Source organism: Amia ocellicauda, chromosome 9 (genome assembly GCF_036373705.1).
Source record: "Amia ocellicauda isolate fAmiCal2 chromosome 9, fAmiCal2.hap1, whole genome shotgun sequence".
NCBI classification, from domain to species: domain Eukaryota; kingdom Metazoa; phylum Chordata; class Actinopteri; order Amiiformes; family Amiidae; genus Amia; species Amia ocellicauda.
The window spans coordinates 17,259,740-17,283,748 of NC_089858.1; the positions used below are offsets into that span (position 1 = coordinate 17,259,740).

At 46.0% G+C, this 24,009-nt stretch overlaps 4 protein-coding genes across 7 annotated transcripts in view; 2 read left to right on the forward strand and 2 right to left on the reverse strand.

Moving 5' to 3' along the window:
* Positions 1–72: 72 nt before the first annotated feature.
* mt2 (metallothionein 2) lies at positions 73–988 on the reverse strand. Its single transcript, XM_066713514.1, has 3 exons — positions 841–988; positions 594–665; positions 73–293 (listed from the first exon to the last, which is right to left on the reverse strand). The coding sequence occupies exons 1-3, from the start codon at positions 869–871 to the stop codon at positions 202–204; spliced, it is 195 nt and encodes a 64-aa protein (XP_066569611.1). The 5' UTR covers positions 872–988; the 3' UTR covers positions 73–201.
* A 2,302-nt stretch (positions 989–3,290) lies between these two features.
* Positions 3,291–11,077, forward strand: bbs2 (Bardet-Biedl syndrome 2). Its single transcript, XM_066713515.1, has 18 exons — positions 3,291–3,384; positions 4,357–4,483; positions 4,849–5,076; positions 5,342–5,467; positions 6,158–6,220; positions 6,304–6,381; positions 6,553–6,657; positions 6,749–6,835; positions 7,182–7,317; positions 7,514–7,653; positions 7,848–7,992; positions 8,205–8,376; positions 8,680–8,809; positions 8,933–9,052; positions 9,306–9,443; positions 9,616–9,728; positions 10,132–10,280; positions 10,516–11,077. The coding sequence occupies exons 2-18, from the start codon at positions 4,367–4,369 to the stop codon at positions 10,620–10,622; spliced, it is 2,154 nt and encodes a 717-aa protein (XP_066569612.1). The 5' UTR covers positions 3,291–3,384; positions 4,357–4,366; the 3' UTR covers positions 10,623–11,077.
* Positions 11,078–11,130: 53 nt separating this feature from the next.
* On the forward strand, positions 11,131–14,498 carry b3gnt9 (UDP-GlcNAc:betaGal beta-1,3-N-acetylglucosaminyltransferase 9). The gene is made up of 2 exons (XM_066713521.1): positions 11,131–11,691; positions 12,419–14,498. Exon 2 carries the CDS (start codon positions 12,750–12,752, stop codon positions 13,995–13,997), a length of 1,248 nt encoding a protein of 415 aa, XP_066569618.1. The 5' UTR covers positions 11,131–11,691; positions 12,419–12,749; the 3' UTR covers positions 13,998–14,498.
* Positions 14,499–14,976: 478 nt separating this feature from the next.
* The window catches only part of phaf1 (phagosome assembly factor 1), a 12,192-nt gene continuing 3,159 nt past the window's right edge, over positions 14,977–24,009 (reverse strand). For 3 of the 4 annotated variants that reach the window (XM_066713516.1, XM_066713520.1, XM_066713519.1), the window contains exons 3-16: positions 23,765–23,848; positions 23,294–23,337; positions 22,783–22,862; positions 22,422–22,516; positions 21,798–21,895; positions 20,638–20,750; positions 20,168–20,301; positions 19,818–19,901; positions 19,244–19,326; positions 19,075–19,118; positions 18,621–18,670; positions 18,271–18,329; positions 17,836–17,908; positions 14,977–17,404 (exon numbers count right to left, since the gene is read on the reverse strand). In XM_066713516.1, the coding sequence (XP_066569613.1) occupies positions 17,312–17,404; positions 17,836–17,908; positions 18,271–18,329; positions 18,621–18,670; positions 19,075–19,118; positions 19,244–19,326; positions 19,818–19,901; positions 20,168–20,301; positions 20,638–20,750; positions 21,798–21,895; positions 22,422–22,516; positions 22,783–22,862; positions 23,294–23,337; positions 23,765–23,848 (1,134 nt within the window). In that variant the 3' untranslated portion in view covers positions 14,977–17,311. The remainder of the gene's footprint in view (positions 17,405–17,835; positions 17,909–18,270; positions 18,330–18,620; positions 18,671–19,074; positions 19,119–19,243; positions 19,327–19,817; positions 19,902–20,167; positions 20,302–20,637; positions 20,751–21,797; positions 21,896–22,421; positions 22,517–22,782; positions 22,863–23,293; positions 23,338–23,764; positions 23,849–24,009) is intronic. The other variant, XM_066713518.1, reaches the window with a different exon arrangement.

Sequence of the window (24,009 nt, forward strand, 5' to 3'; positions counted from 1 at the left end):
TAAAAGCAATCATGTTGATGAGAATGCTGGAGAGGGGGGCACGTATAATGTATACACAAAACAGACCAAGTATCCGCTACATTAAAGCGTTTATTTAATTAGAGGCAAGAAAAATAACATGCACTTCAGTGTATTTTACAAAAAAGCTCAGTTGCAGAGATCCGTGTGGAGGCGGGGGTCCGTCAGGGTGGGCGCTGGTCCTCACTTGCAGCAGCTGGTGTCGCAGGTCTGCCCCTTGCACACGCAGCCGGACGCGCACTTACTGCAGCCGGCCGAGCAGCAGGAGCAGCAGCCTGTGGGGCAGAGCGGTTCGGGTTGGGTTGGGTTGTGGGATGGAAGATTATGCATCATCTATCATAGCCATTTACCAGATGATTTATTGGATAATTTCTGTAAAGCTTTGGCAATAGAAACACTATTGGCATGACAAGTTCAAGTTAAATTGAACGGACAACGCGAAACACACCAGCGGGTATTTTCGCTAATCCGCCTGGCTGCTGATAATCATCGAGGTGCCCGTTTTACTCTATGCTGAAGACTAACGAGTTTCAATGCATACAAATAAAATCCGCTTCATGAATGCGAGCACTCACTCTTCTTCTTGCAGCAGCCCTGGCATTTGCAGTCCACGCACTTGCAGCTCTCCCCGCAGTCACAAGACCCGGCTGGGGGAACAAAACCAACACTCACCAGTTAGCGACATACCGAGCTCAATGCAATCCGAACCGAGACACATGCATTTTGTACATCTATGCCTTATACTCATTTATCACACCAATCAGATTTCCGTCGAATTAAATAAATAGGGAATAACAGAGTGCGTTCAAAATCAATACTTACTCTTTGAGCATGCGCAGGATTTTGGATCCATTTTTTCTTCCCTTCTTTTATTTTATTTTGATGCAGTCGTGTGCGGGTGAAGTGTGTACTCTGCAGCCGCGCTGCTGTGTATTTATAGCGACTCTCACAGGGCGAAACCGGGTGCAAAGCGAAAACGCACACACGCTCAATGAGGGCCGGCTGTGCACACGGCTTTGCACAACACCCCAGGCGCCCAGTGTGCAAAATGTCCTGAAACAGTGACAAACAATGACTAAGGGAGACTGTGCATTGTTGCAAAATTATGTAAGCATCATTTCCACACCTAGACCGTGGCATTGATTGTAAGTGTACACAGATCAAGAGACCCAGAATAATTGGAACCTGTTAATTGATGTTATGTCATTAGGAAAAACCCGAGGCAAGTGCAAGTGTTTGTATGGACCAAGTTAAAAAAAAAAAGTTGAATCTATTCCAATTTGCACTGTGGGATTTTGTAGGCTACGCGTGTCAGATACTTATAGCTAATCATGTCGAATAACTTGTCTGAAATATACAAACGGAAAATAAACACTAATATAAAAGCAAATACAAAAGTAAAAAGATATCAGATCAATCCTCGTATTCGTATCTGTCTACACATATCTAGCCTATGTATATCTTAGAGCCACATGTACTATATATGTGGAAATGAAATGCAGCCTTGTGTTTCGGGGATGGGGTCTGCTGCTATGCTGCTGGAGTGAGAGCAGTGCGCCGGCGCTGCACACGGCCCGGGAGACGCACACAGGCCGCTGCGCACTGCCCCGTCACACGCACTCTGCGCCCGGCCTGGGAGCGGCGTGCTGTCCGGCGGCTCTCATGGGAGACGTGCTTGTTTGTGTTCCCAAGGTGTTTTGTCATCGCCTTCTTCTTTCAGTCATCCTAGTAATTATCGCAATAACGTCTAGGAACATAAACGCAGTTTGACGTCCATAAATCCATAGTGATTACATTATTTAAAAATGAAATTACTATAATTTTGTTCTTACCGAAATCCACTTGTAGTCATCAAGTTAAAAACTAGCTGACGTATGCCATCTCTCTTTCACACCATCTCAGCATTATCGTCTATAACTGGTATCATCAACACTGCTGCTTGGCACTGTAATCATATTATTATTATTATTATTATTATTATTATTATTATTATTATTATTATTATTATTGTCAATAATCATAATAATAATACACATTATTCTAAGTATCTCTCTCTCTCTCTCTCTCTCTCTCTCTCTCTCTATATATATATATATATATATATATATATATATTGATGTAACAGTACTTGTTGCACAATGTTATTGAATATGTATTATTTTGTAAGCGGGTTAGTTGCAGCAGTAGTTGTATGTCATTGTGCATGAAAGTGTGTACATTGAAGTACTGTATGTGCTCAGCAGTGACATTAACCAGAGCTGCAGTAGTACAGTAGACCGATGCATACAGTTCACTACAGTATGTTACAGACACTAGTGATGCAGTTCGGTTCTTTTGATTCGTTCAGTTCGTTCACTGGTTCACTGACTGAACCCGTGCAGCCCGAATCCGGACGGGTTACATAGACTTGAATGAGTCGTTCACTGCACACCACAAACGCCAGGAAAAGTCTATATTTGTCTATATATTCAATTCAATACCGTTGTGACAAATATATATTTAAAATCCCGGAGATAACAGCAGTTTGAAGCATTAACATTGTTTAGCCAACACGATTAATCTAATTAAATTTAATATATTGTCTGCTAAGAAATAATAATAATAATAATAATAATAATAATAATAATAATAATAATAATAATAATATCGTTACATAAATGTCTTACGCATAGGTGTATCTCAATTATTATTAATAATTATTATTATAGGTCATTTTGTTGATTTACCTCAAGATGACTTGCAAGTATTAATAATAATTTGTGCAAAATGTTTTATGTGTATAAAACATTACAAAACAAACCTCGTAGCGATTTATTATATATTTGTATTTTGTTAGATGTACCCAATGAATACGGACTGTAATACATACACACACACATTATGTACAGTATATAATATGGCATAAACGTCTATACTCGGTCTAGGTTATGTAACTGACGCCATTTTGGCTCATACATATTTCTTTTTTATGCACTAAGCAACAGGGAATTTGGAACCAACATGGCGCATACGGTGTTCAGTTTCATAGCACTCAACGACTCGTCGGGACGAACGAATCCGCCGGACTGTTCATTGAATGAGATTCTACAGGCGGGTCTCCGGCTCCTGAGCTATTTTGTAAACCCTAAGTGAAACAGCCCCGGTGCCTCACTGTTACTCTCTGTCTGGGGTAAATCGCTGTACTGGAGTGCAGCTGGGATGGCGCTGGGATGGGACTGGGAGGGGTGGGCGTCCTGGCACCGCCACCGTGCGCAGCCGGGTGACGTCAGCGCGCTCCCAGCCGAGCCCGCACGCAGCCGCTCGCTTCCCCGGATGTTCGTGTCTCCGCCGAGGAAGCCGCCGTCTCACCTGCAAACGAGGAGCTCGGTAAGGGCCGCTTGTGCACCGGGAACGGATCTTAACCGGCAGTGTCAGAACAGGCGCTGCTCCCCGGAGAGGGACGTTTTTAACTGGCACGATCAGAACCAGCAAGTGCGCCGCGAAAACAACTTTTGCACGTACTGTGACGTCTTCTGCTGTGTGTTTTGGAAAATACCAGGTGTAGTTAAAACAAAAAAAACCTAACAAGCATGCGTTTACACCTCGGTGGATATATCGCATCGGCTGGTAGGCTGGCTTTTCGATGCAGTCGTGGCGGAAAAAAGAGAGAAAAAGAAAAGAAAAGCGGCAGGGATTAGTGCACGAGCCGCGAGTGTGCGCCGTGCGTTGCTAGGTAACGCAGGCGCAGGGATCAGCTCAGCGCGCGGCCCTGAGCGCTTTATAAAATTAAACTCTTTACAACATTAAACTCTGCGCAGGAGATCGAGAGAAAGATCACCGGGACTCCCAGCCTGCAGCAACTCTTATCTAAAGCAGAAATGATGTAATTTAATGAAACTCATGTACATGCACAGCTTGACAACTATGAACCAAATGACAGCCCAGCTCCATTGCACCATTTCTGTTGCACGGTTGTCATTGCATTGTATCACAGATTATTTCCTAATATAATGTGATCAGAATCGTGCATTTCACTGCATTGCCCCCCACCCCCCGGAGGACGTCGTTGTTTAAATTGTGTTAAGTGAATGAAAGTGTATATGTGTTATTGTGTCCATGGGAGAGTGTTAGACGCGTTGAATGCCTCAAGTTTTAGCTAGTCCCACCTTTTATTGATCCACGTTAAAGTGCTAGTTGGTGACCGTTAGAGGGCAGTCACACACTGGTAAACGATAACATATAATTGTGTGAATTTGAGCTTCTACAAGAAACATAAAATCCTAGAATTGCCATTTCTGTCATATGTAGCATTTCATATGCAGAAACAAACATATGCACCAATTCTTGTTCCCCCTAAAGGTGTCTGACCATGCTTGTCCCGGTCTTCACTCTGAAGTTAAACCACAAGATCAACCCCTGCATGGTGACGGTGGGCAAGTTTGATGGAGTGCACCCGTGTCTCACAGCTGCCACGCAGGCAGGAAAGGTAAACGCCTAGGCAATCACACACAAAGATGCAGTCACAACCACCCCTGTGTAGGAAACATGCAATCGGATAGAACACACAAAAAAGTACAACATGTTATTGTAACTCTTTTTAGATCCCAGGCAGTAAGTATGTATAACAAAATGTATGTATACCACACTATTGGCACTTTGGTGGGAGTTATGTGAAACCATTACACCAACCAGTGTGTCTCAGGAGGAAAATGGATGTGGCTGCAGTGTCCGCTGCTCCAAGTCTGTTAGGAAAACCAGTTGATGACCAAGGCGAGGCATCAAGGGGGTTGGCGGCACGGCACAGTGCACATCGGTCATTGTCAGTTTCGTGTCCTTCCGTTTCTGCTCCAGGTCTTCATCCACAACCCCCACAGCAGGGGCCAGCGTCTCTCCTCCAGTCGGCTGAGCCACAGCACGCAGGATTCAGACATCTCCCTGCTCAACATCAACCAAGCGGTGAGCTGCCTGACCGCTGGCACGCTCGCCCCCGACAGCGCCTGTGACTCCCTGCTGGTGGGCTCCCAGACCAACCTGCTCGCCTATGACGTGCACAACAACACGGACATTTTCTACAGGGAGGTGCGTCCCGCCAGCTGCCTCACCAGTGGGATGACCGAGCCTGCGCGTGCGATCAAAGCACAGGCCTTATATACCTGAGGAGAAGGGGGTGGGGCTGACTGGGTCTCCTGAAGTTCTGAAAGCTTTCAGTTTTTGTTAAGCAACAGTCGATTTAATTTGCTTTTTTGCACTGGGAAAAGTATGTTCTGTCCGAATGTAACGTAAAATTTAGTAGCTGTGCTGTAAATGAACATTTGAACACGGATGTTTTTCCATCCTTCCACAGGTGACAGATGGAGCCAACGCCATCGTGCTGGGGGAGCTGGGCGACATGCCCTCCCCGCTCGCCGTCATTGGGGGAAACTGCGCCCTGCAAGGTTTTGATCACCGGGGCAATGATCTCTTCTGGACGGTGCGTGAACCCTGATATAAAGCACGAGGAAGATCACAAATTGGAGGATGCTGTTGATTGGCTGTTGTTGGGCTTTGATTCTGCTTATTGGTTCTTGAAAACCAAACCTGTTCTTGAAAGACCCTGAGGAGTTGGCAACCTGCAGTGTGGCATCTGTTCGATATGCCCATCTCTGCGCGTGGACAGTTGCCATTCTGTCCTGCTAAACCGCTTCCAGCCATAGTTCTGTAAATTCAGCCCTGAAGGTAGTACAGGCTTAGGGGAAGGGTTCATAAAAGCAATGTGAGTGTAGTTGGTAGCACTCTCATTCACATCTCTCATGTGGTGCTCATGCCTGTGGAAGAAGCCAGCGATTTAGTTTTGCCCTCCTTTAACGGTGTAGACATAGACCTTTGCTGCTGTTCACGCCATTGTTTATGTGTACAATAAAACACAATGATATCAAATTCACAAGGGGTCTTATCTGCAGAGTGGATCTCAAAGTGCAGTAAAATACAGTTATAAGTTTGAATAGACAGAAGTCGACTTGTATTTGAAATACCACAGGTGTGGCTTTCGGCAAATCAAAGACACTATAAAGGTTTCCTGTGAAGGAAGAATGCAGTTTGCAAAATCCTGCTGAAAGCAGAATAGTTCATAATAGGTGAAATGCGTTTCTTAGACCCTAATTAATCACGCACGTTTTTTTAGGTGACGGGAGATAACGTGCGGTCGCTGGTGCTCTGCGACTTCACCGGGGATGGAAAAAATGAGGTTTGTAACCAGGGAAACACTGTACAGAGTTAATTAAGAAATCCTTCGGTAAGCTGATTTTTGACAATGGTTTTTCACTGCAGCTCCTCGTTGGTTCAGAAGACTTTGACATTCGAGTGTTCAAAGAAGATGAACTACTGGTGGAGATCACAGAGAACGAGGTTAGCCTCCTACTCTTAAATTCCTCTTGAACTGAACCATTGAGCATTGAAAGTGAGGCCTTGATGTGATATGCATTGTGAAGAAATTGAGAAATGATGCCGGGGACGATGTGAAATTGGCGCTGTTTAAGGGAGCCGTTCCTTCACCTGCCTCCATGTTTTGTTTGTCAGACCGTAACGTCGCTGTGCCGCATGCACGGCAGCAGGTTTGGATACGCTCTGGCGAACGGCACGGTGGGAGTGTATGACAGGACTGCCCGCTACTGGAGGATCAAGGTAACTGGCGCAACCCGTGCACCGCAGCCACGCTCAGGGCCTGATCCAGTTGCAGAGGCCAAAGTCCGATGGTTTCTTTGTCTTCCTACAGTCTAAAAACCACGCCATGAGCATCCACGCATTCGACCTGAACGCAGATGGCGTCGTCGAGCTCATCACGGGCTGGTCCAATGGAAAGGTGGGCATTGTTTCCCCCCCTCAGCAGAACTAGAGGCCTGAGCTAATTTGTCACAGTAGAGGCTAATTTGACACACAGTTCTAGGCCACATTTCTTTCCAGTGTCCTGCACTGAATGGGGACACCATTACCCAGGAGACAACAGTAACAATAAGGAAACTAGCGACGCACACAAGAACACTTTGCTTGTTTGGTTTCTAGTAGCTGATGGATCCTAAAATCTCAACCAGCATTTCTGCAGGCAGCCCAGACAGTCAGTTTAAAACACGGGCCCATAGTCCTGCAGTCCACCTCACGTCCCAATATGAGGCGCCTGTGTAATGACTGCACCTGTACCCCCCAATCAGATCGACGCCCGCAGCGACCGCACTGGCGAAGTAATCTTCAAAGACACCTTCTCCTCCTCTGTGGCGGGTGTGGTGGAGGGGGACTACAGGATGGATGGGCAGGCCCAGTTGATCTGCACCTCTGTGGAGGGAGAAGGTAGGATTGGGACCCCCAGTGTGTCTTAATGGAGCCCATTCAGCTGTGAAAGAACAGGACTGATAGATCTTAGCAGCAGAAAAACATTTCTTGTTGGCTGTGATTTAAAGTGATCTTGCCTGTGTTCTTTTATATTTTATATCTTGAAATCTTCTTTATAGCATTTTTAAAAATGTACAACCTTTGATGGTTTCAGTGCGGGGGTATTTGCCTGCCAGTAAAGAGATGAAGGGGAACCTGATGGATGCGAGTGTGGACCAGGACCTCATTCGAGAGCTGAGCCAGCGCAAACAGAACCTGCTGCTGGAGCTGCGGAACTACGAGGAAAACTCAAAGGTGTCATCTTTTAGACTTGTGTTTTTGTTTTGTTCCAACCCCCACAATATATTGAGCTGCTGACGTTTGAGTCTTGTGTAATTCGGGAAATCAAATTAAATCAGCCAACAAATCCAGCTTCAGCCATCTTGGATAGTTCTAGCAGCGCGGTGACGTGACGCAGCTGACTGATCTGGTCTGTTCCTGCTTCCCAGGCTGCAGCGGGAGGCCCAGCCAGCGATGTGGACACACAGATGGGGGTGATTCCAGCCAACACGCAGCTCCAAACAGCTCTCTCTGTGAAGGCCGGCAGCGACAGCCAGCGTCCTCACATTGAACTCAAGATTTCAACTCCCAATGGTATCGTAAATCACAGACAATTATAGCCTTTCCAAGTCGCGAGTATAGCGGGGAGGCCTGGCCCTTTCTCTGTGTGCACCATTGTGCTGCGGTCTGCGGGAACGTTAAGGATTTCCAGATCCATTGTAGACCCTCCTTGTGCTGAATACACCAGCCTGTGTCCAGATTACTCACCGGGATGTCAAAAACCCCTCTATCTGTTCAATTCCCAGAGACCATTATCCGAGCTGTGCTGATCTTTGCTGAGGGGATATTTGAGGGTGAAAGCCACGTGGTCCACCCCAGCCCACAGAACCTGTCGGGCTGCGTCCGCATCCCCATCACTCTGCCCAAAGACATCCCTGTGGACTTGCACATCAAGGCCTTCGTGGGCAGCAAGAACAGGTAGTCTTCCGTTCTGCCCCCTGCGCACCGAAGTCACACTGTGGAAGATGAATGCCTGGTGACCCTGAAAAACAGGACAGCCGTTGTGAGATCTTGAAAATGTGGAACCACCGTTTTTAGTAGTCGGCCGGCCCTCCCCACCAGTCCTGCTAAGTACTTGCTCATTACACACATTATACATACTGGACTCCCTACAGTAGTTAAGTGTTTGGTGTTTCATGTGCGTTAACAAACCCTTTTTTTTTGTTGTTGCTGATTGTTTATTTAATTGTGTTTTTTTCCTCTCTCCTGCTTGGCCCTCAGCACTCAGTTTCACGTGTTTGAGATAACCAGGCAGCTGCCACGCTTCTCCATGTATGACCTGTGCAAAGAAGACCCAGGCCCCAGACCAGCAGGCAGGGTCACCTTTGCCATCAATGACCGACCACAGAGGGTGAGGCCACACTGTGCCACGCGGCCGTCGGGGCTCTTTTAAAGATGCCCAACTTATTCGCGTGGCCTGACGACGCAGCGTTCAAAAACTTTTATTTGTCTTTTTCTCTCTTTGTTCTTCAAGGTGATAATGTGGTTGAACCAGAACTTCCTGCTCCCAACAGGCATTGAGAGCCCCGACGTGTGCTTCACCTCGCTGCGGGGTGGTGGGCTGCTCTACATTGCCATGCTGCCGAACGGACAGGTAGCGTCGATGCAGGGAGCGCAGCTCCAAGACTGCAGGGTTTCGCCCGTGTCCTGAAGACGGGGTGTTTTCTGTAGTATAGTGCACCACACACCTGTACCGCCGAGTACTTACAATAACACCATTTTGTGTCTGTTTTAAATTTTTAATTATTATTTCATTCAGACTAATTAGGATATGGTTAACACCTCTGTGCTGTGACAAGGCAATGTGACATACGCTTAATTCCTGTTTTATTTTATTTTTTTCACAGATCACACTGAATACTGATGACATCGACCTAGCAGGTGACCTTGTCCAGTCTCTGGCCTCTTTCCTGGCCATAGACGACCTGCAGGTGGAGGCCGACTTCCCGGAATATTTTGAGGAGGTGCGGGTGACTCTGGGTCAGGTGGGTATCGAGACGCATATCTTCAGACCTCCTCAGTATATCAATATATAAATATATCATTTTTTTCCCTTAAACTTATTAAACCCAGAGTTTTTTCTGCATAAATTATACACATCTGCCTTTAATTAAGCACCCTGGTCTGACCCCTGGCTTGAACTTCCATGGTGTTTAGGTCGACGACTACCATTCGGTCCATCAGAAGCTGACCGCAGTGATGGCTGACCACTCCAACCTCATCCGCAACATGCTGGTCCAGGCGGAGGATGCTCGTCTGATGGGTGAAATGTGAGTGCTTCGTGACACGTGTGTGTGTGTGTGGCGCCTATTTTCTTCGAAGGAAAGGGAAGGGGGAGGACAGTATTCACAGAACTAACATGACGTGTCTTGTGAGGATCTCCCAACGATCAAGTTTGTGTGAAAAGAAAAGGCTGCCACCAGCTGTGAGGTTTCTCATTTTAAGTGGCTCTTGGCAGGGGCGTCTGCCTGCATATTTGATCTCCTGCATAGATCTTCCTGTTTAGATCTCTGCGTTTTCCTCTTTCGTACCAGATTAATAAAAACACAGACATAACAGATGAAGAAACAGAAAAACAGGCCTTTGCTCTTTGCTCTCCATCTCTCATGCCGAGACTCAGTGCTCCAGCCAATAAGGAGCGCTCATTTGTTGTCGTTTTGCTCTCCGCGTCAGGAGGACCATGAAGAAGAGGTATATCGATCTGTATGACTTGAACCGAGACTTGATCAACGAGTACAAGATCCGCTCCAACAACCACAACGCGCTTCTGAACTGCCTGAAGTCTGTGAATCAGGCGATCCAGAGGGCAGGCCGCCTGCGAGGTAAGCAGACACTCAGCCCTGCGGCCTGGACTTACCCTGCATGTGTATGTGCAGCGACACCGGCACAGACAGATATATAACTCACTAATTGGTGGCTTAAATTATTACTGTTGTTTTTATTATTACTTTCTTAATACTGCAGTGCAGGGTTTCCAGTTAGGCTCTAGTCTTCTGCTGTCTAATGGGAGCGTGTGAATCAGAGCCTGACCCTCCCTCTCCTCTCCTCTCCTCACAGTCGGGAAGCCAAAGAACCAGGTGATCAGCGCCTGCCGAGACGCCATCAAGAACAACAACGTGGGTGCTCTCTTCAAGATCATGCGGGCCGGGACCCCCTCCTCCTGAGACTGGGGACACTGGGGACACGATCACCCACACTGGTCAGACTGGTCCCAGTAGCCATAGACTCCATGGACCATAAATAAAAGTGCACAAGGAACGGGAACAAAAAAAACAAAACAACCTTGAGCATTATTACAAGCACTTCAATCACACAGGTCTTAACGCGAAATACTGGCAAGGGACTGTGATCCAGGGCTTTACAGTCGTCTCTTCAGAGTCCTGATGACAGTCATCCTCTATAGAGACGTGTGTCTGGAGTGTGAATATGTGCAGTCAATGTCCTTGTTGTGTTGTAGCCAAAGAAATGTATAAAAGTGGAAAAAAATATACATGTAAAATAGGTTGGCGTTGCTGTAACTACATAAAAATGTACATTTTTTATAGCTTGTAAAATAGAAATGTTTTTGTGCCTGTATAAATATTATTTATTAATTGAATTAAAAATACAGTATACTGGATGTCTGGTCACCTTTTATTTCTTAAATGCACACAAAGCATTTTGCATTTTGTAAACCACTGCCAGCTAGAACCGCAAGAACGCCGCAGGTCTGAATCCCATTAGAACTGGAACTGATAACCACTGGCTTGCAATACAGCATAACATGTTGGAGTCTGTTCCTACATCAGATTAACTGCATGCATGAAGGTGCTTGTACTGTGTAATGTGAAAGCCCTCGGTCTGTGCTCTGATGTAAATGGTGAGCTGTCGCTCAGACGGGACGCTGGCTGCGGGGGGCGGGGGGCGCGGACTCTCCTCGGCTGCTTCGCTGGCATCTGGGGCGTCACATGGTCTAAACACGTCAAAGACCGCAGCAGCTCGGTGGCAGGGAGTTACTGCTCCTGCGTGGAAACAAAGTAGGTAACTTCAGCATAACAATACACCATAGTTGCCGATTCAGTACTGGCGACATTGTATCTGTTTACTTTGACTTCTTCCCTGAAATCTAAAACTCTGGATCCCGACGTGTACAATTCGTGTGAATCTGCAACTTGCGATTGAAACCAGATGTGCATGTTTGGCAGGACGCGGCAGGATCCTACAGATGCGTGGGCCAGCCGCCCTTTCTGTGCGGTGAGTTGTGGATACTTTATGACGTGCCCCTTGGTAAGGCTGGTGAAGGTTTGCCATGATCCCGGTATAGCAGGCGGGCAGGCAGTGCCGTTGTAGCTGCGTTGTAGCTGCGTTGTAACCCGTGAGGAGGATGCTGGCAGGACCTCAGCTGGGACTGATTGGGCTCCACTTTCATTTTCTGACACTGTGCGCGTCACGTTTGTTGTGTCGTTTCGGGTTTTTTTAAGTCTTGGTAAATTAAGGTAAGCTGGTCTCTACACTATGCTTGTTTTGTGTTTTAAATTAAGATCATATTCCCCAAGCCTGTTCTCGTTCAAGCTAGTCCCCCCTCCCCCCGTCTTTCCCATTTGTTGCAGTCTTGCACAGATGAATGATCCGAGTTGCTGCTCGTCCCTCGCCTGTGTGCCGCGCTTTAATTCTGGCATCTTCAACATCCATGTTGGTCTACAATACCTAATCAAATCTAGTGCCACAAAGTGATGGAGAGCAGAGCCCGTCTAACAGAGTTCGCCTGTTGTTAACGAAAAACAGTGCTTTGCTATTAAAAAACAAAAGAAAATGTTCTCTCCAAAAGTATTCAAATGGCAATGCAATAACTCGTTTTCATAATTCTGTATATTTTTTTAAGAATCAAATTGTCCAGTTTACTTAAATTAAGACCATGAATACATTATTGATACATTATTATCAGCTGATCAACTGATTATCTCTTTATTTCCATACAAAGCTCCAGGAGCTCACCCGCCAGCCCGTACCAGAGTCCTCGGGGTGAAGGCTCAAGAAGTCTTCTAATGGAGAGTTGACAGTCTGCCTCTCCGTGAAGTCCATGTCCTTGGCAGCGCAGTGGAAGCGCCACACCACAGCAGAGTTGACACAGAGGAGCGCTGGGGCGGCCGCGATCCTGCATGCCTTCTGTGGTCTTTCTCTGATAAAAGGTGCGGAAGGGCAGGGGCTGAATAACCCCACGCAGCGACGGCAGCGACAGTCCGGCGACGCATGAGAATAGCAGCGCACGCCAGGACTTCCTGACGCTTCACGTTATCTCACAGCAGTTAACAATGAGAGTCCGGCTCAAGGGAGATGTGATCTGCACAGTTGTGATCCTGCTGCTGCTGTGCGTCCTGCTGTACACCCAGTACGGCTTCCCAGTGACATTGGGCGTGTGGAGCCCAGGGAGGTCTGCAGCCAGCTTCAGGGCTCTGTTGGGAACTCAGGGCGAGAGCCGGGGAATGGAGCTGACCAACTCTGTGTTCAAGGACAGACTGAAGTGTCAGCAAGCAGAGGAGGAAGAGGAGAGGGAGAAGGTGATGGAGCGGGAGAGGCCAACTCATCCCACAGGTGCTGTGGTACTCACTCGCCCGCCCTTTGACTTCCAACTGTACCTGAGGAACAAGGACTGCCGGGACTTTGAGCTGCTTCTCAACCAGCCCAAGAAGTGTTCTGGGGACCCCTTCCTCCTGATCGCTGTCAAGTCCCTGGCGGATGAGTTCGACAAGCGGCAGGTGGTGCGACACACTTGGGGCAGAGAGGGCCTGCTGGGTGGGCTGCAGGTTAGGACCGTGTTCCTGCTGGGCATCCCCAAGAACCAGTCGGCCCTCCCACTGTGGGACAGGCTGCTGTCATACGAGAGCCGCGCCTTTGGAGACATCCTGCTCTGGGGCTTTGTGGACACCTTCTTCAACCTCACCCTCAAGGAAACACACTTCCTCAAGTGGGTGGACACCTTCTGCCCCAACGTGAAGTTCATCTTCAAGGGCGATGGGGACGTGTATGTCAATGTGGACAACATCCTTGAGCTGCTGCAGGACAGAGAGGCCGACGGGGACGTCTTCATCGGGGACATCATCTTCCACGCCCAGCCCATCCGCTCCCGAGCCAGCAAGTACTACATCCCCGAGATTGTGTACGGACAGGGCATCTACCCCGCCTACGCCGGCGGGGGTGGCTTCGTGATGTCCGGCTTCACTGCCAGGAAGCTCCACCGGGCGTGCAAAGAGGTGGAGCTGTTCCCCATCGACGATGTGTTCATGGGCATGTGCCTGCTGCGCGTGGGGGTGCAGCCCTCGCCTCACGAGGGCTTCCGGACCTTCGGCATCGTGCGCCCGTCGGCCGCCCCCCACCTGCAGGTGTTCGACCCCTGCTTCTACAGGGAGCTGATGGTGGTGCACAGCCTCACCGTGCCGCAGATCTGGCTCATGTGGAAGCTACTGCACGACCCCGAGCTCCGCTGCCACACGAAGGTGGCCCCGGTGCTGCCCTTCACATGGGGCAGGAGGAAGGCCAAGGGAAACACGCACACTGGCTGATTTAAAGTACTCATAATTATAATGAGAAATTAAAGGATAGATTGTTTGCTTTAAAATAGCTTTTTTTCCCTACACTTCTGGTTTCTTCAGGTGAAAATCAAGAAAAGGGCAAATTCACTGGATTGTATGTGAAATTAGAAGAAAAGAAAATATGGAACAGGTTTTGCATGGAAGAAAGCTGTGAAAGTCTGTCTGAGAAGCAGAAGTTGGGCTCTCACTGTCACTCTGTACTGTCTTGTGAGAGTTTTCCGTTATAGATGCCTTCCTGCCCAACCACTTCCAAATGAATATGGTCTGGCTCAGAGGGCTGCGATTTACACTGTCACTGATCAATTATCTGGGCCTGAGGGTTTTGTTCTATATACACACAGATATGTTGTCACTTTTTTATTATTGAAACTGGTTTTTCTTATAGAACACGTACTGTAGAAAGACAAAACAATTTAGCACAACCCAAGTGAATGCAGATATATATATATATATATATATATATATATATATTATAGACCACAAAAGAATAAACACAAGAGTTCACAAAACTGGTTAAGTTGTTTGTGCATTGCGGGTTTTTTTTTTTTTAAAGAAAATAATCATTCATACATTTAATATTCTTGCTTTTTCTTTACATATTTATTACATCCAACCCCCCCCACCCCGTTTACAGACTGCAACAGGATTATGGACAGAATACAAGCCTTTTGTAAAAAGCACTGTAGAGGCTCAGGAAAGCCCTGGTGAGGGCGTCATCACAGAAATACACTGGCCATTTTATTGCTTTGTCCGAGATGCTAATGGTGGCGTTTCCAGTTGTCTTTCAGGAGCAGATGAATTCTGGTAATGCCGTTTTGATTTGCCACATGAAAAATCAGTACCCCCACTCTGCCGTATCAAGTAAAAACATCTAAAATAGAAACACCACATTGTGTAACATAAGTTCACAATTGTTCATAAGGATGACCCAGTTCCAGAAACAGGTAGATGTACTGAATCCACAATTATTTATTCTTTTTTTTTTTTTTGTAAAAAATACAGGTAATATTGAGAATACATAGCATTAATATCAACCCTCAACTGGGTTACATCCAACTCCCTCCCCGTTGCCCAGCTCCAATTACAATCCGAGGACAAGTCCCATTTGAGAGAACATCAGGAAACGGCGTCTGCAAGCAGTTTCGGCTGCTTCTAAAACTCGCTTCCAAAAGGTTTCCCACAAAGCGATCGTTTCTTTTGACTTTTATAAATACAGGAGACTCGAATCCTCCACGTGTGGCTGGGCAGGCAGGTTCACAGCACGGGATGACACCACCTCAGCTGCTATTCCATATCATTGCATTTCTTTTTGTTTGTTTTTCTTGAGCACAAAAAAAGTATCTATTACTTACAGCCTGACGTGTTAACATTTCAGAAAACATGCTCATAAATGCATTTTAATTCATTACCAAGAAGAAAAAAAAATTCAGACAGGCTATGCAAGAAAATTAAGAGGCACAAAGTTTTCGCAGCAAGCACTGACATAAGGAAAAAGAGCACAGGTTTCAATTAGAACCTAACGACAAAATGTAACAGCTAAGAATAGTCTGGTAAGCTTGTATTACAGTTCAACTGTGGAGGCTTCAGTTCACAATACATCTCAGAAGGAGGGAAGACCACGTGGCCATTCATACGATGAACACATCCCCACATCTCAACACACTGGGCCCAACGTCACTGGCCCGAGACAATTCCAGATGCATTTCATTTCTGTGTACGGCAGTGAAACGATACAGGCTTACAATGTACAGTCCGTTAAAATTACAATACAAAAAATAAAATAAAAAGGGGCTCTATTTACAAATCTGTACACACGTCAAAAATCACAACATTGCTGCGCGTTGCACAAAAAAGTTGCTACATTTTGTGGATTAAAAACAAACAAAATGGAAGGGGGACGTTTTATATTTTTCATTCATTTAAAAGCATGAAGCTATAACAATAATAATGTTAGTAATAATAATAATGCGGATAACTTTCTTTTTTTTCATTTAAAGTTTAACATAAAATTATCATTTTTGGGTTGTTTCTAAAAGATAGAAGAAAACAAGAAACAGCGTGGCTAAGATGCTGAAGGACGCAAATAGGGGTGGACGGGGAGGGCAGGAAAAATCTACATTCTCTTGTAAGTGGAAAAACAAAATACAATGTCCATTCATTTTGGGGTGTGCAGTCTGGACAGAGCCAAGGAGGGAATGAGATGAAGCTTCTTTGGCTAAAATTTTGGCATTTAAAAATCAAAGTTAAAAGTAAAAGTAAAACTGTATGGATGTGGGGCACTGCCCGTTGAGTTCTGTTCCTCCGAGGCAGCCGAGAGAAAGAGCGCCCAACACAGACACACCAGTCAAAGGACCAGTCACACCCCCCTCCTCACAAAACAATACACACTCCTCAGTGGATACAGGACAGTTATCAAGTAAGTAAGGTGTATTTAGTGCAAATGTTAAAACAAATTCCTTTCATTTGATTTAAATTTTAATAGTAAAAACAAAAACAAACATTCTACAGTTTAAAGCAAGTAAATTTGCCTGCAGACACTTCGTTTGAATTGACAGGTTGTGCACTTGTGCCCTGGAGAACCGTGCAGTGACTGTGTGTGAAGCACTGTGCCTCACAAATGCACAACCACACACACACACCTCCCGCACTAACAGACACACAGGAGGGAACTCCAAGGCTCAGTGAGTTTGTGCTTGTATCTTACCCAGTTCTCTTTCTCCTGCTTCCAAATGACTGTTTAAGCGTGTGTGTGTGTGTGTGTGTGTGTATGCATGTGATGTCTGTGTTTAGGTCAGCATGCCTGTGTGCTTGCAGCGGTGCACATGTGTGTGTGTGTGTTTATTCATACGTGCTCTTGTGACAAGGTGCAGGTCTGTGTTTGCGTGTCCTTGTAACAGTCTTGCGTGTGTGCATCTGTGTTGGCGTGTCAGCGTGTGTGTGCGCTCGTGACAGGATGCGTGTCTGCTCGGGTCAGTTGGTGCAGGTGTACGCACGTGCGAGATAAAAGGAAGGAATGACAACGGCGGCACTAACAAATGGCTTCATCTCCCTGGTCAGTCAGGACAGTGCCTGGCAGAGGTGACCTCCCGACTCTGGACACGCGCATGGCAGCCATGGAGAGGGGGCAACAAAACTGGAAACAAAACAAATGTGGGGCGGATGGGGGGCAAAGGGAAAAAAAATAAAAACCTCATTCCATGCGTTCTTGTATGATAGTGGCAGCAAATCAAGGCACACTGCTGTAGATCTGTAGTGTTTTGTGTGGACGGCTGGAACGCTGCTGCTCAGTGGGCCGGGGGCTCGGCGGCTCGGGGGTGGCTGCTGGGCCGGGGGGGGCCATAGAGGGTCACTGAAGCGATGTAGTTGTTCTGCATGACCTGGAAAACAAGAAGGAAAATGACATAACTGTTTTGGTTATTGATGATTGTAATTTAGTAGGATTTATATTACTAGGTTTAGGATGAAAATGGTGAGGAGTATTAATAATATCCATCTGTCTTCAACAACTACTTGATCCAGTACAAGGTCATGGCAAGTCGGAGTTGACTTGACACAGGGCACCAGACAGGGCACACCCAGGAAGGGATGCCAGCCTATCACAGGGCATCATTATTATCTTTATTAGTGCAGACTCAATCAGAGGACTGTCCCGTCAGTCTACAACCCCCAACATGACCGCCAATGTCAATGGGCTGAGCGACTGTGCCGTCAGGCTTCTGGTTGTGGCTGTTGATGGGTTTTAACACGGACTGTGAAGTAAGTGTTTTTGTAAATGTGGTTATAAATGTGTTGCCATGCCACTCCTTACCTCAAAAATCATCCTCTGCAGTCCGAAGCAAAACGTGGAGCCGAAGGGATTGGTATTGTTTGCAGACGAGGACCTGCAGAGGAAGAGCAGCACAGTGCAGGTGTGTTTCACAGTGTGTCACTGTTCAGGTACCCAGATATGCCAGTTGGGAATGGTTCAGATTGATAGCGACATCTACATTCTTCAGTAAATTGCCTGGATTGACCACAAACACAGATGAAGCAGCCGCCATTCCTACAAACAGTACAGCATCTGCGAGTTGCGCTGCCCAGTTTATAATGATCATTCACAGAGAAATTCTCCCAAACCACATGTGACAATACTAGAGTGGGGCAACACAGAGTACAGAAGAGAAACTCGAACATGCAGCAGCCAGCCTCCTCTGCTTTGTTTGCAGGTACCCACTTTAACTGCCCTCACATCTCGCTCTCTTACCTGTGAAGAACGACTGGCTTTTCCATCGGGTGACCGAGAAGCTCCTGAATCAAGTCCCACTAGAAAAGAGAAGAAATTACAATTAATAATAATAATAATAATAATATTTATTATTAAGAGCATAAAGTTTTTGATAGTCTGGCACCAAATGCACCTGAAAAGGGCAGGAATTAATTAATATCAAAAGCTTCCAAGATTAAAAATGATAAATACATAATCATTAAAGTCTGGTGTGCCATGCAGGTAATGGCCTCCATTTCCATGTCCTGAAAGCAAATGGTGTCTTGCACCTTTTAAACCCGAAGTCAATATAAAAACCAGGTCCCTGTTCCCCTTACAGGACCTCTCACCTTGCTGTACGTTGTTAAAGTGCAGTCTTCAGTTTGAGAGTCGACACGTTCTGCAACAGAAAAACATACAAAATAAAGACCATGGGAGAAACACTCTCATCCAGCGCTCTCGGTTACATCTCCAATTAGGCCCCCTTAGCTGCGTCTGAAGAATCTGTCCACCTTGTGAATTGGTATATAGATACATTGTCAATTTGATTTGATTTTGTTGGTTTCTGTAAAGCATGTCCTTCGAGCCGCACTTTTACAACATCACATGCGACTTCGCTCAGCACCAAGGTGTGAAGCGAATGAGCATACGCTTAAATGCACTGCCTGCAATGTGTGGGGATCACGGTGTCTGAGGAGACGCTGTACTGTATCCTGTCCTGGGAAGGCAGACCTAAACAGATGATGCACAAATGCATGGGAGAAGAATATTTGTTATGTGATTGGGGGTATATGAAGCACTTACCTTTTTTGATAACAAGTGGAATCTTGAAATCACATCGATGGTAACTAGAGAGAGGAGAAAAGGGTGGGGGAGGAAGGAAGCAAAGGAATGATTACACACCTCAGCGTGACATGGTGTGGACATCTTTGATGCTAAACGTTTCAGAAGCTGCCTTTCAAAAAACACTCACATGTTGAAGTTGTAATGACCGGGGTAGTTCGTGTGAAGAACAAACTTTTTCACCAGATGAGTAGTGGCATCAAACAAAATATCCTGTGAAATTGGGAAGGGGTGGGGGATAGGAGTTAATACTTTAAACTCACAAAAATTCACATCTATAACCCTGGCAAAAAACCTTACCCCAACCAACTTACCTAGAGTTCAGCTTCTTAACTCATCACAAATACACTACTCTATTACAACAACAGATTACCCAACCCAGCCCTAGAAACAGCCAATACCACATTCTGCAGCTAGGCCCACACAAATCTTCACCCCATCGTAGAAACACAATTTGAACAGGTGTCTTTGTGGGGACTAAGCCTAACCCTAGACTGGAGCAAAATATATCCCTAGTTTCACAACTAATTGCCATTTTAGCACAAATTGCAGCTAAATTACTCTGGAAACAACCTTAAGGTGACCAGTAGCTAATTTCTACCAGCATCTGCATGTTTACCATTGTAGAAAAATAAAAATAAATTGCAAACTTTTTTATATAATCATGATTTATTTATGTATTTATAGGAATAACAGTTAATTACCACTCCCAGAGTGGAGTAGTTGAAGAAGTAGTCATTGCATTTGGAGGGAACCTGCTTATGTGGAGATGGGGAGTGAATCTTCATCTGCAACACAAAAGACAAACAGACAGCTGTAAGCAAAAGGGAACAAAAAAAGCAGTTGTGTGTGTTTGTGTGTGCGTGTCTCCATATGAGTGTCTACAGTGTCTCTTGCCATATCTGTCTATAAAGCATCGAGAGATCAGCTCAGCCACTGATGTGCACCAATAGACTGGTCACTTGAGGAGGAAGGGACCGTGGCAAGGGCAATTGCAGCCAGGCTCCAGCAGAGAGGCCCCTGAGCGGGAGGGTGGCGAGGGAGGGGTGTGTACCTTGTCCTCAGACTTGTAGAAGACCTTGTGCGGCGAGCCCAGCGTGCTCAGCACGTCCTGGCACGAGTCACCGAAGTAGATGTTCCTCTCCAGTGCCCTCACCTTGGCATCCGCCATCACCCCGGCGCCACAGCCTGCCGGCGCACAGACAGAGGAAGGCACTCAGAAGCACTGACTGCAGAGTACACATTACTGTTGCCCCCTCCTCAAGCAAACAACTGCAGACGTGTTGTGGGAGGCCCCTGCAGCAACGCCATTAAGAACTGAGAGCAGGGGATCAAAGCAGCGTGCGTTTGAACATGACATGGGGAAGTACCTAGTCAGGGGATTCTTATTCTGCACTTCCTGTTACCCTCCCACCCCTTTCCTCCTCTACACGGATGTACCATGCTGTACTGCGCTTCTCAGCAGCTGAACTACACCACAGGGAGAGTTGGGAGGGCTCAGAACATCAGGGTGGGGAGCCATACCTGCAGTGAGGAGGCGGAGTCTCAAACCCAGTGGCCCCGCCCTGTCCCTCAGCACGTCCACACACTCTGCGTACACGTTTCCCAGGAAACAGGCCAGAGGCATCACCGGAGCCCTGAAACACAGAGCACAAAACACACACACACACACACACACACAGACAGTGTTAGACAAACATACACACTCGCTCTGCAAACAGGAGACACTTGTGTGTGGCATGGTATTTGATCTGCCAACCTCCCCCACCCCCCCCCCCAACAAAAAATAAATATATACACATTTGGACCCAAACAAAACATATAATATATGCATCTACTTTACTGCAATAAAACAAGCCCATCTAAAAAACAAATAAAGCATTAACAGGAATGGATGTTGCACAATTGTAGGTATTTCTAATAATGATCTAAGGCTGTATTTTGTTTTTGAGCAGGAGTGCAATCTCTCTCCACCTTCTGCTCAGGGTGCACTGCTAGCATGAAAAGCAGATCAGGTTTTCGTGGCTGGAACCCAGGCATTTCAAAATCTTTCCATGAAACCAGTCAGAAAATAGACAAATCGCACAGTGACTGTGACACCCAGGAAAAGTCCCTAAAGAGCCAAATCTAGCAGGTGTCGGAGTCCCATAATTTCAGGACTTTCCTAAGTGTGAATCACAGCAACTGCAATACAAGGCTTTAATTTCAAATGCTGTTTTTTTTTTTAATTCATGCTGCAATCAGCTTAAAAAATAAGGACAACAAATTAATTAATAAGTAAACAAATACAATAATAAATTCAAACACACAAAGCCAAGGCATATACAGTGCATGACATTGTCCGAACACACACATGCATCTTCCTTTCTGTTTTTTCATCTTTATATATATTTTTAAAAGCAAATCTTCCGGATAATTATCGAATCAAATCACCAAATCCTGAATTGCACTGCTCTCTGTTGTTGCAAAACTATATGATTTTTGCACATAATCCTTTGTGGATAGGACTTATTTAATTTTGTCTGAACAATTTCCCAAGGACTCATGGAAATCACAATACTGCACACATTGGGTTCGGAGACAGAGAGGCAAGCTGCTGCCATTTCAGACACACAGCCCCGTGCGGCCAGTGCATGCCTGCCCCCAAGCGGTGACCCTGCCACTACAGAGCCATGCGGTCTTACTTGGTGTCCTGCAGGCTGTTTCCAGTGTAGATGTACATGCGTTTCACTGTGGCTCCATGTGGAATCTGCAGGGAGGCCAAGCCATGGGCAAAGTTAGGCTGTCAAAGCAAAATAACTATTGCTAGGTGTGTGTGTGCATTGTGTGCATCTTCGCACCGAGACACGCACAAGCACACGCACACCCACCCACGCGCCCATACACGCAGTACAGGACAGATAAGGCCGCTGGAACATCCAGAGATAAAAGACTTTACAGGGACAACACAACAAAAAATAACAGTTTAACAGGAAATAAAGAGAGATTCTCTGCTTCACATTCTCCACCCTGTTTGTGGAGAGAAAATGAGGCACTGATACCAGGACTGGTAACACATGGACACAGGACAAGCCATGTGCACTTACAGATGGAAAAACAATCTTAGGAAGCCAACATAATTCAGACCAGTACTGCAAGACTGGATCATTCAGCTACAGTATTCTGGGGATTTCATTGATGTATGGATTTATTTCAATGGATGATTTGATTGGGAGGAGCCTGTGCCCTAATCACAGTCAGCAGCCTATGAAGTACGGCAGAGCAGAGCTCAGCCTGCACCGGGGGCACGCTCAGAGCGGCAGTCTCACCTCGTACTTGGGAGCCTCATTCCAGGAGTCCAGCTGAAATGAGAATGACAGTCCTCGGAAGTTCAGGTGAAAAAGCTGCTCAGCTGCATTGTAAACTGCGGCCAAAAAAAACAGACAAACATGCCGGATTACGTGTGAATACCATGATGTCGCTGAACCAATTTTGACTCTTGGGCTGTCTGTGCAGAACACAACCCTCACTCCCTCCCCACAATCAGGAATCTGCATCCTGTATAGCACTGCTGATAAAACAGCTACTAGAAAACAATACATTTCAGTGCACAGAGCAGAAAAACCTTATTTTCAATGAATGATTCAGGAGTCTAACTTAGTTACAGTGATGAAAACATTGCCCTCTCACCTCCGGGATGAGTTGCTCCGAAGGACTGGTCGATTTGCTCTATGGTGGGTGCGATCGCCTGCGAGTTGAAATGTACTCCACTGAACAAAGGCATGAAGACAAACAGGTCATCTCTTGTACAGTAACTGGCAATGCTTTGAAGCACTTGCAGCAGCTTGAATCCAAATATGTTTGTGGTAAAAATGAGCATGTAGCCCATTGTTAGACAGCAGGCAAATTTTAAATGAACATTGCATACCATAACACTTCTAATTAGGATACAAGTTCGTCACCCGTGTAGGAGGTATAGAAATGCAGATTGCACTTGAAAAAGACAGGATAATCAATTATCTACTGTGAACATTTAAAATGCAGTCCATACTGCCTTCTGTGGGTTCAGCAGCTCATTAATCACGGCATGACAGCAGCTCTGCACAGCCATGAACCGCGGACTACAGACCATCACGCACACAGCACTCCCACTAACTAAGCAGTTTACAAAGAAATGAGAGAGGGAAAGAGGTACACTCACCAGTATTTCAATTTTACTTTGCTCAAGTCATAAACTTCAATTACCTAAAATAATAAAAAACAAAAACAAAAAAAGGAAATGTAAGTTATTTCACATGGCAACTAAAATATCCTACAAACAAAAAACATGTGTGGAATGAAAAGGGCTGGGATAAAAATACCCCTTTAGTTCACAATGTCAAACAACATGTTGAGTGAACTCCTTCAGAGCTTCTGAATGACTGGTTTTTAGTCACAATAGCAGGGAGGCTATTTTATGGTGTTTTAAAAATAGAGTTTAGTCACAATGTGGGAAACAAACATCAATGTAAATTCCTGAACACATTCATGATCAGACATATGGAGAAAGAAGGAAGAAAGAGGTTGACGCAAGAGGAGCTCAGTAGGAGAGCAGGGGCGACGGAACAGTGAGTTCAGACACAGACATGTTCTTCCGATGGCCCGTTAATTGGAGAGTAACCCCCCCTCTCACCTTCAGCCTCTGATTGCACGCATCAAAAAGCAGTTTTATGCCATCCTGAGTCAAGTTTAATATGAGGTCATGGTTCAGAGGAGTCTGTAAATGCAACAAGAAAAAAGTAACTATGAATACACACACTAGGTGATGATGTACCCTCATTGAAAGTGTTTTGGGAATGCTACTGTTCTTGTTGACAGGGTCAGGCAACAAATTAAACCTAATCGCCCTGGTCTTTTCCTACAGAAAGATCATCCCAC

Coding starts and splice junctions, on each gene's coding strand:
- mt2 (XM_066713514.1), bottom strand. CDS start 871: ATGGATCCAAAATCCTGCGCATGCTCAAAGA. Junction 666..840: donor ATCCTGCGCATGCTCAAAGA/GTAAGTATTGAT, acceptor TTGTTCCCCCAG/CCGGGTCTTGTGACTGCGGG. Junction 294..593: donor GGGCTGCTGCAAGAAGAAGA/GTGAGTGCTCGC, acceptor TCTGCCCCACAG/GCTGCTGCTCCTGCTGCTCG.
- bbs2 (XM_066713515.1), top strand. CDS start 4,367: ATGCTTGTCCCGGTCTTCACTCTGAAGTTAAACCACAAGATCAACCCC. Junction 5,077..5,341: donor CGGACATTTTCTACAGGGAG/GTGCGTCCCGCC, acceptor ATCCTTCCACAG/GTGACAGATGGAGCCAACGC. Junction 6,836..7,181: donor CGGGCTGGTCCAATGGAAAG/GTGGGCATTGTT, acceptor CCCCCCAATCAG/ATCGACGCCCGCAGCGACCG.
- b3gnt9 (XM_066713521.1), top strand. CDS start 12,750: ATGAGAGTCCGGCTCAAGGGAGATGTGATCTGCACAGTTGTGATCCTG.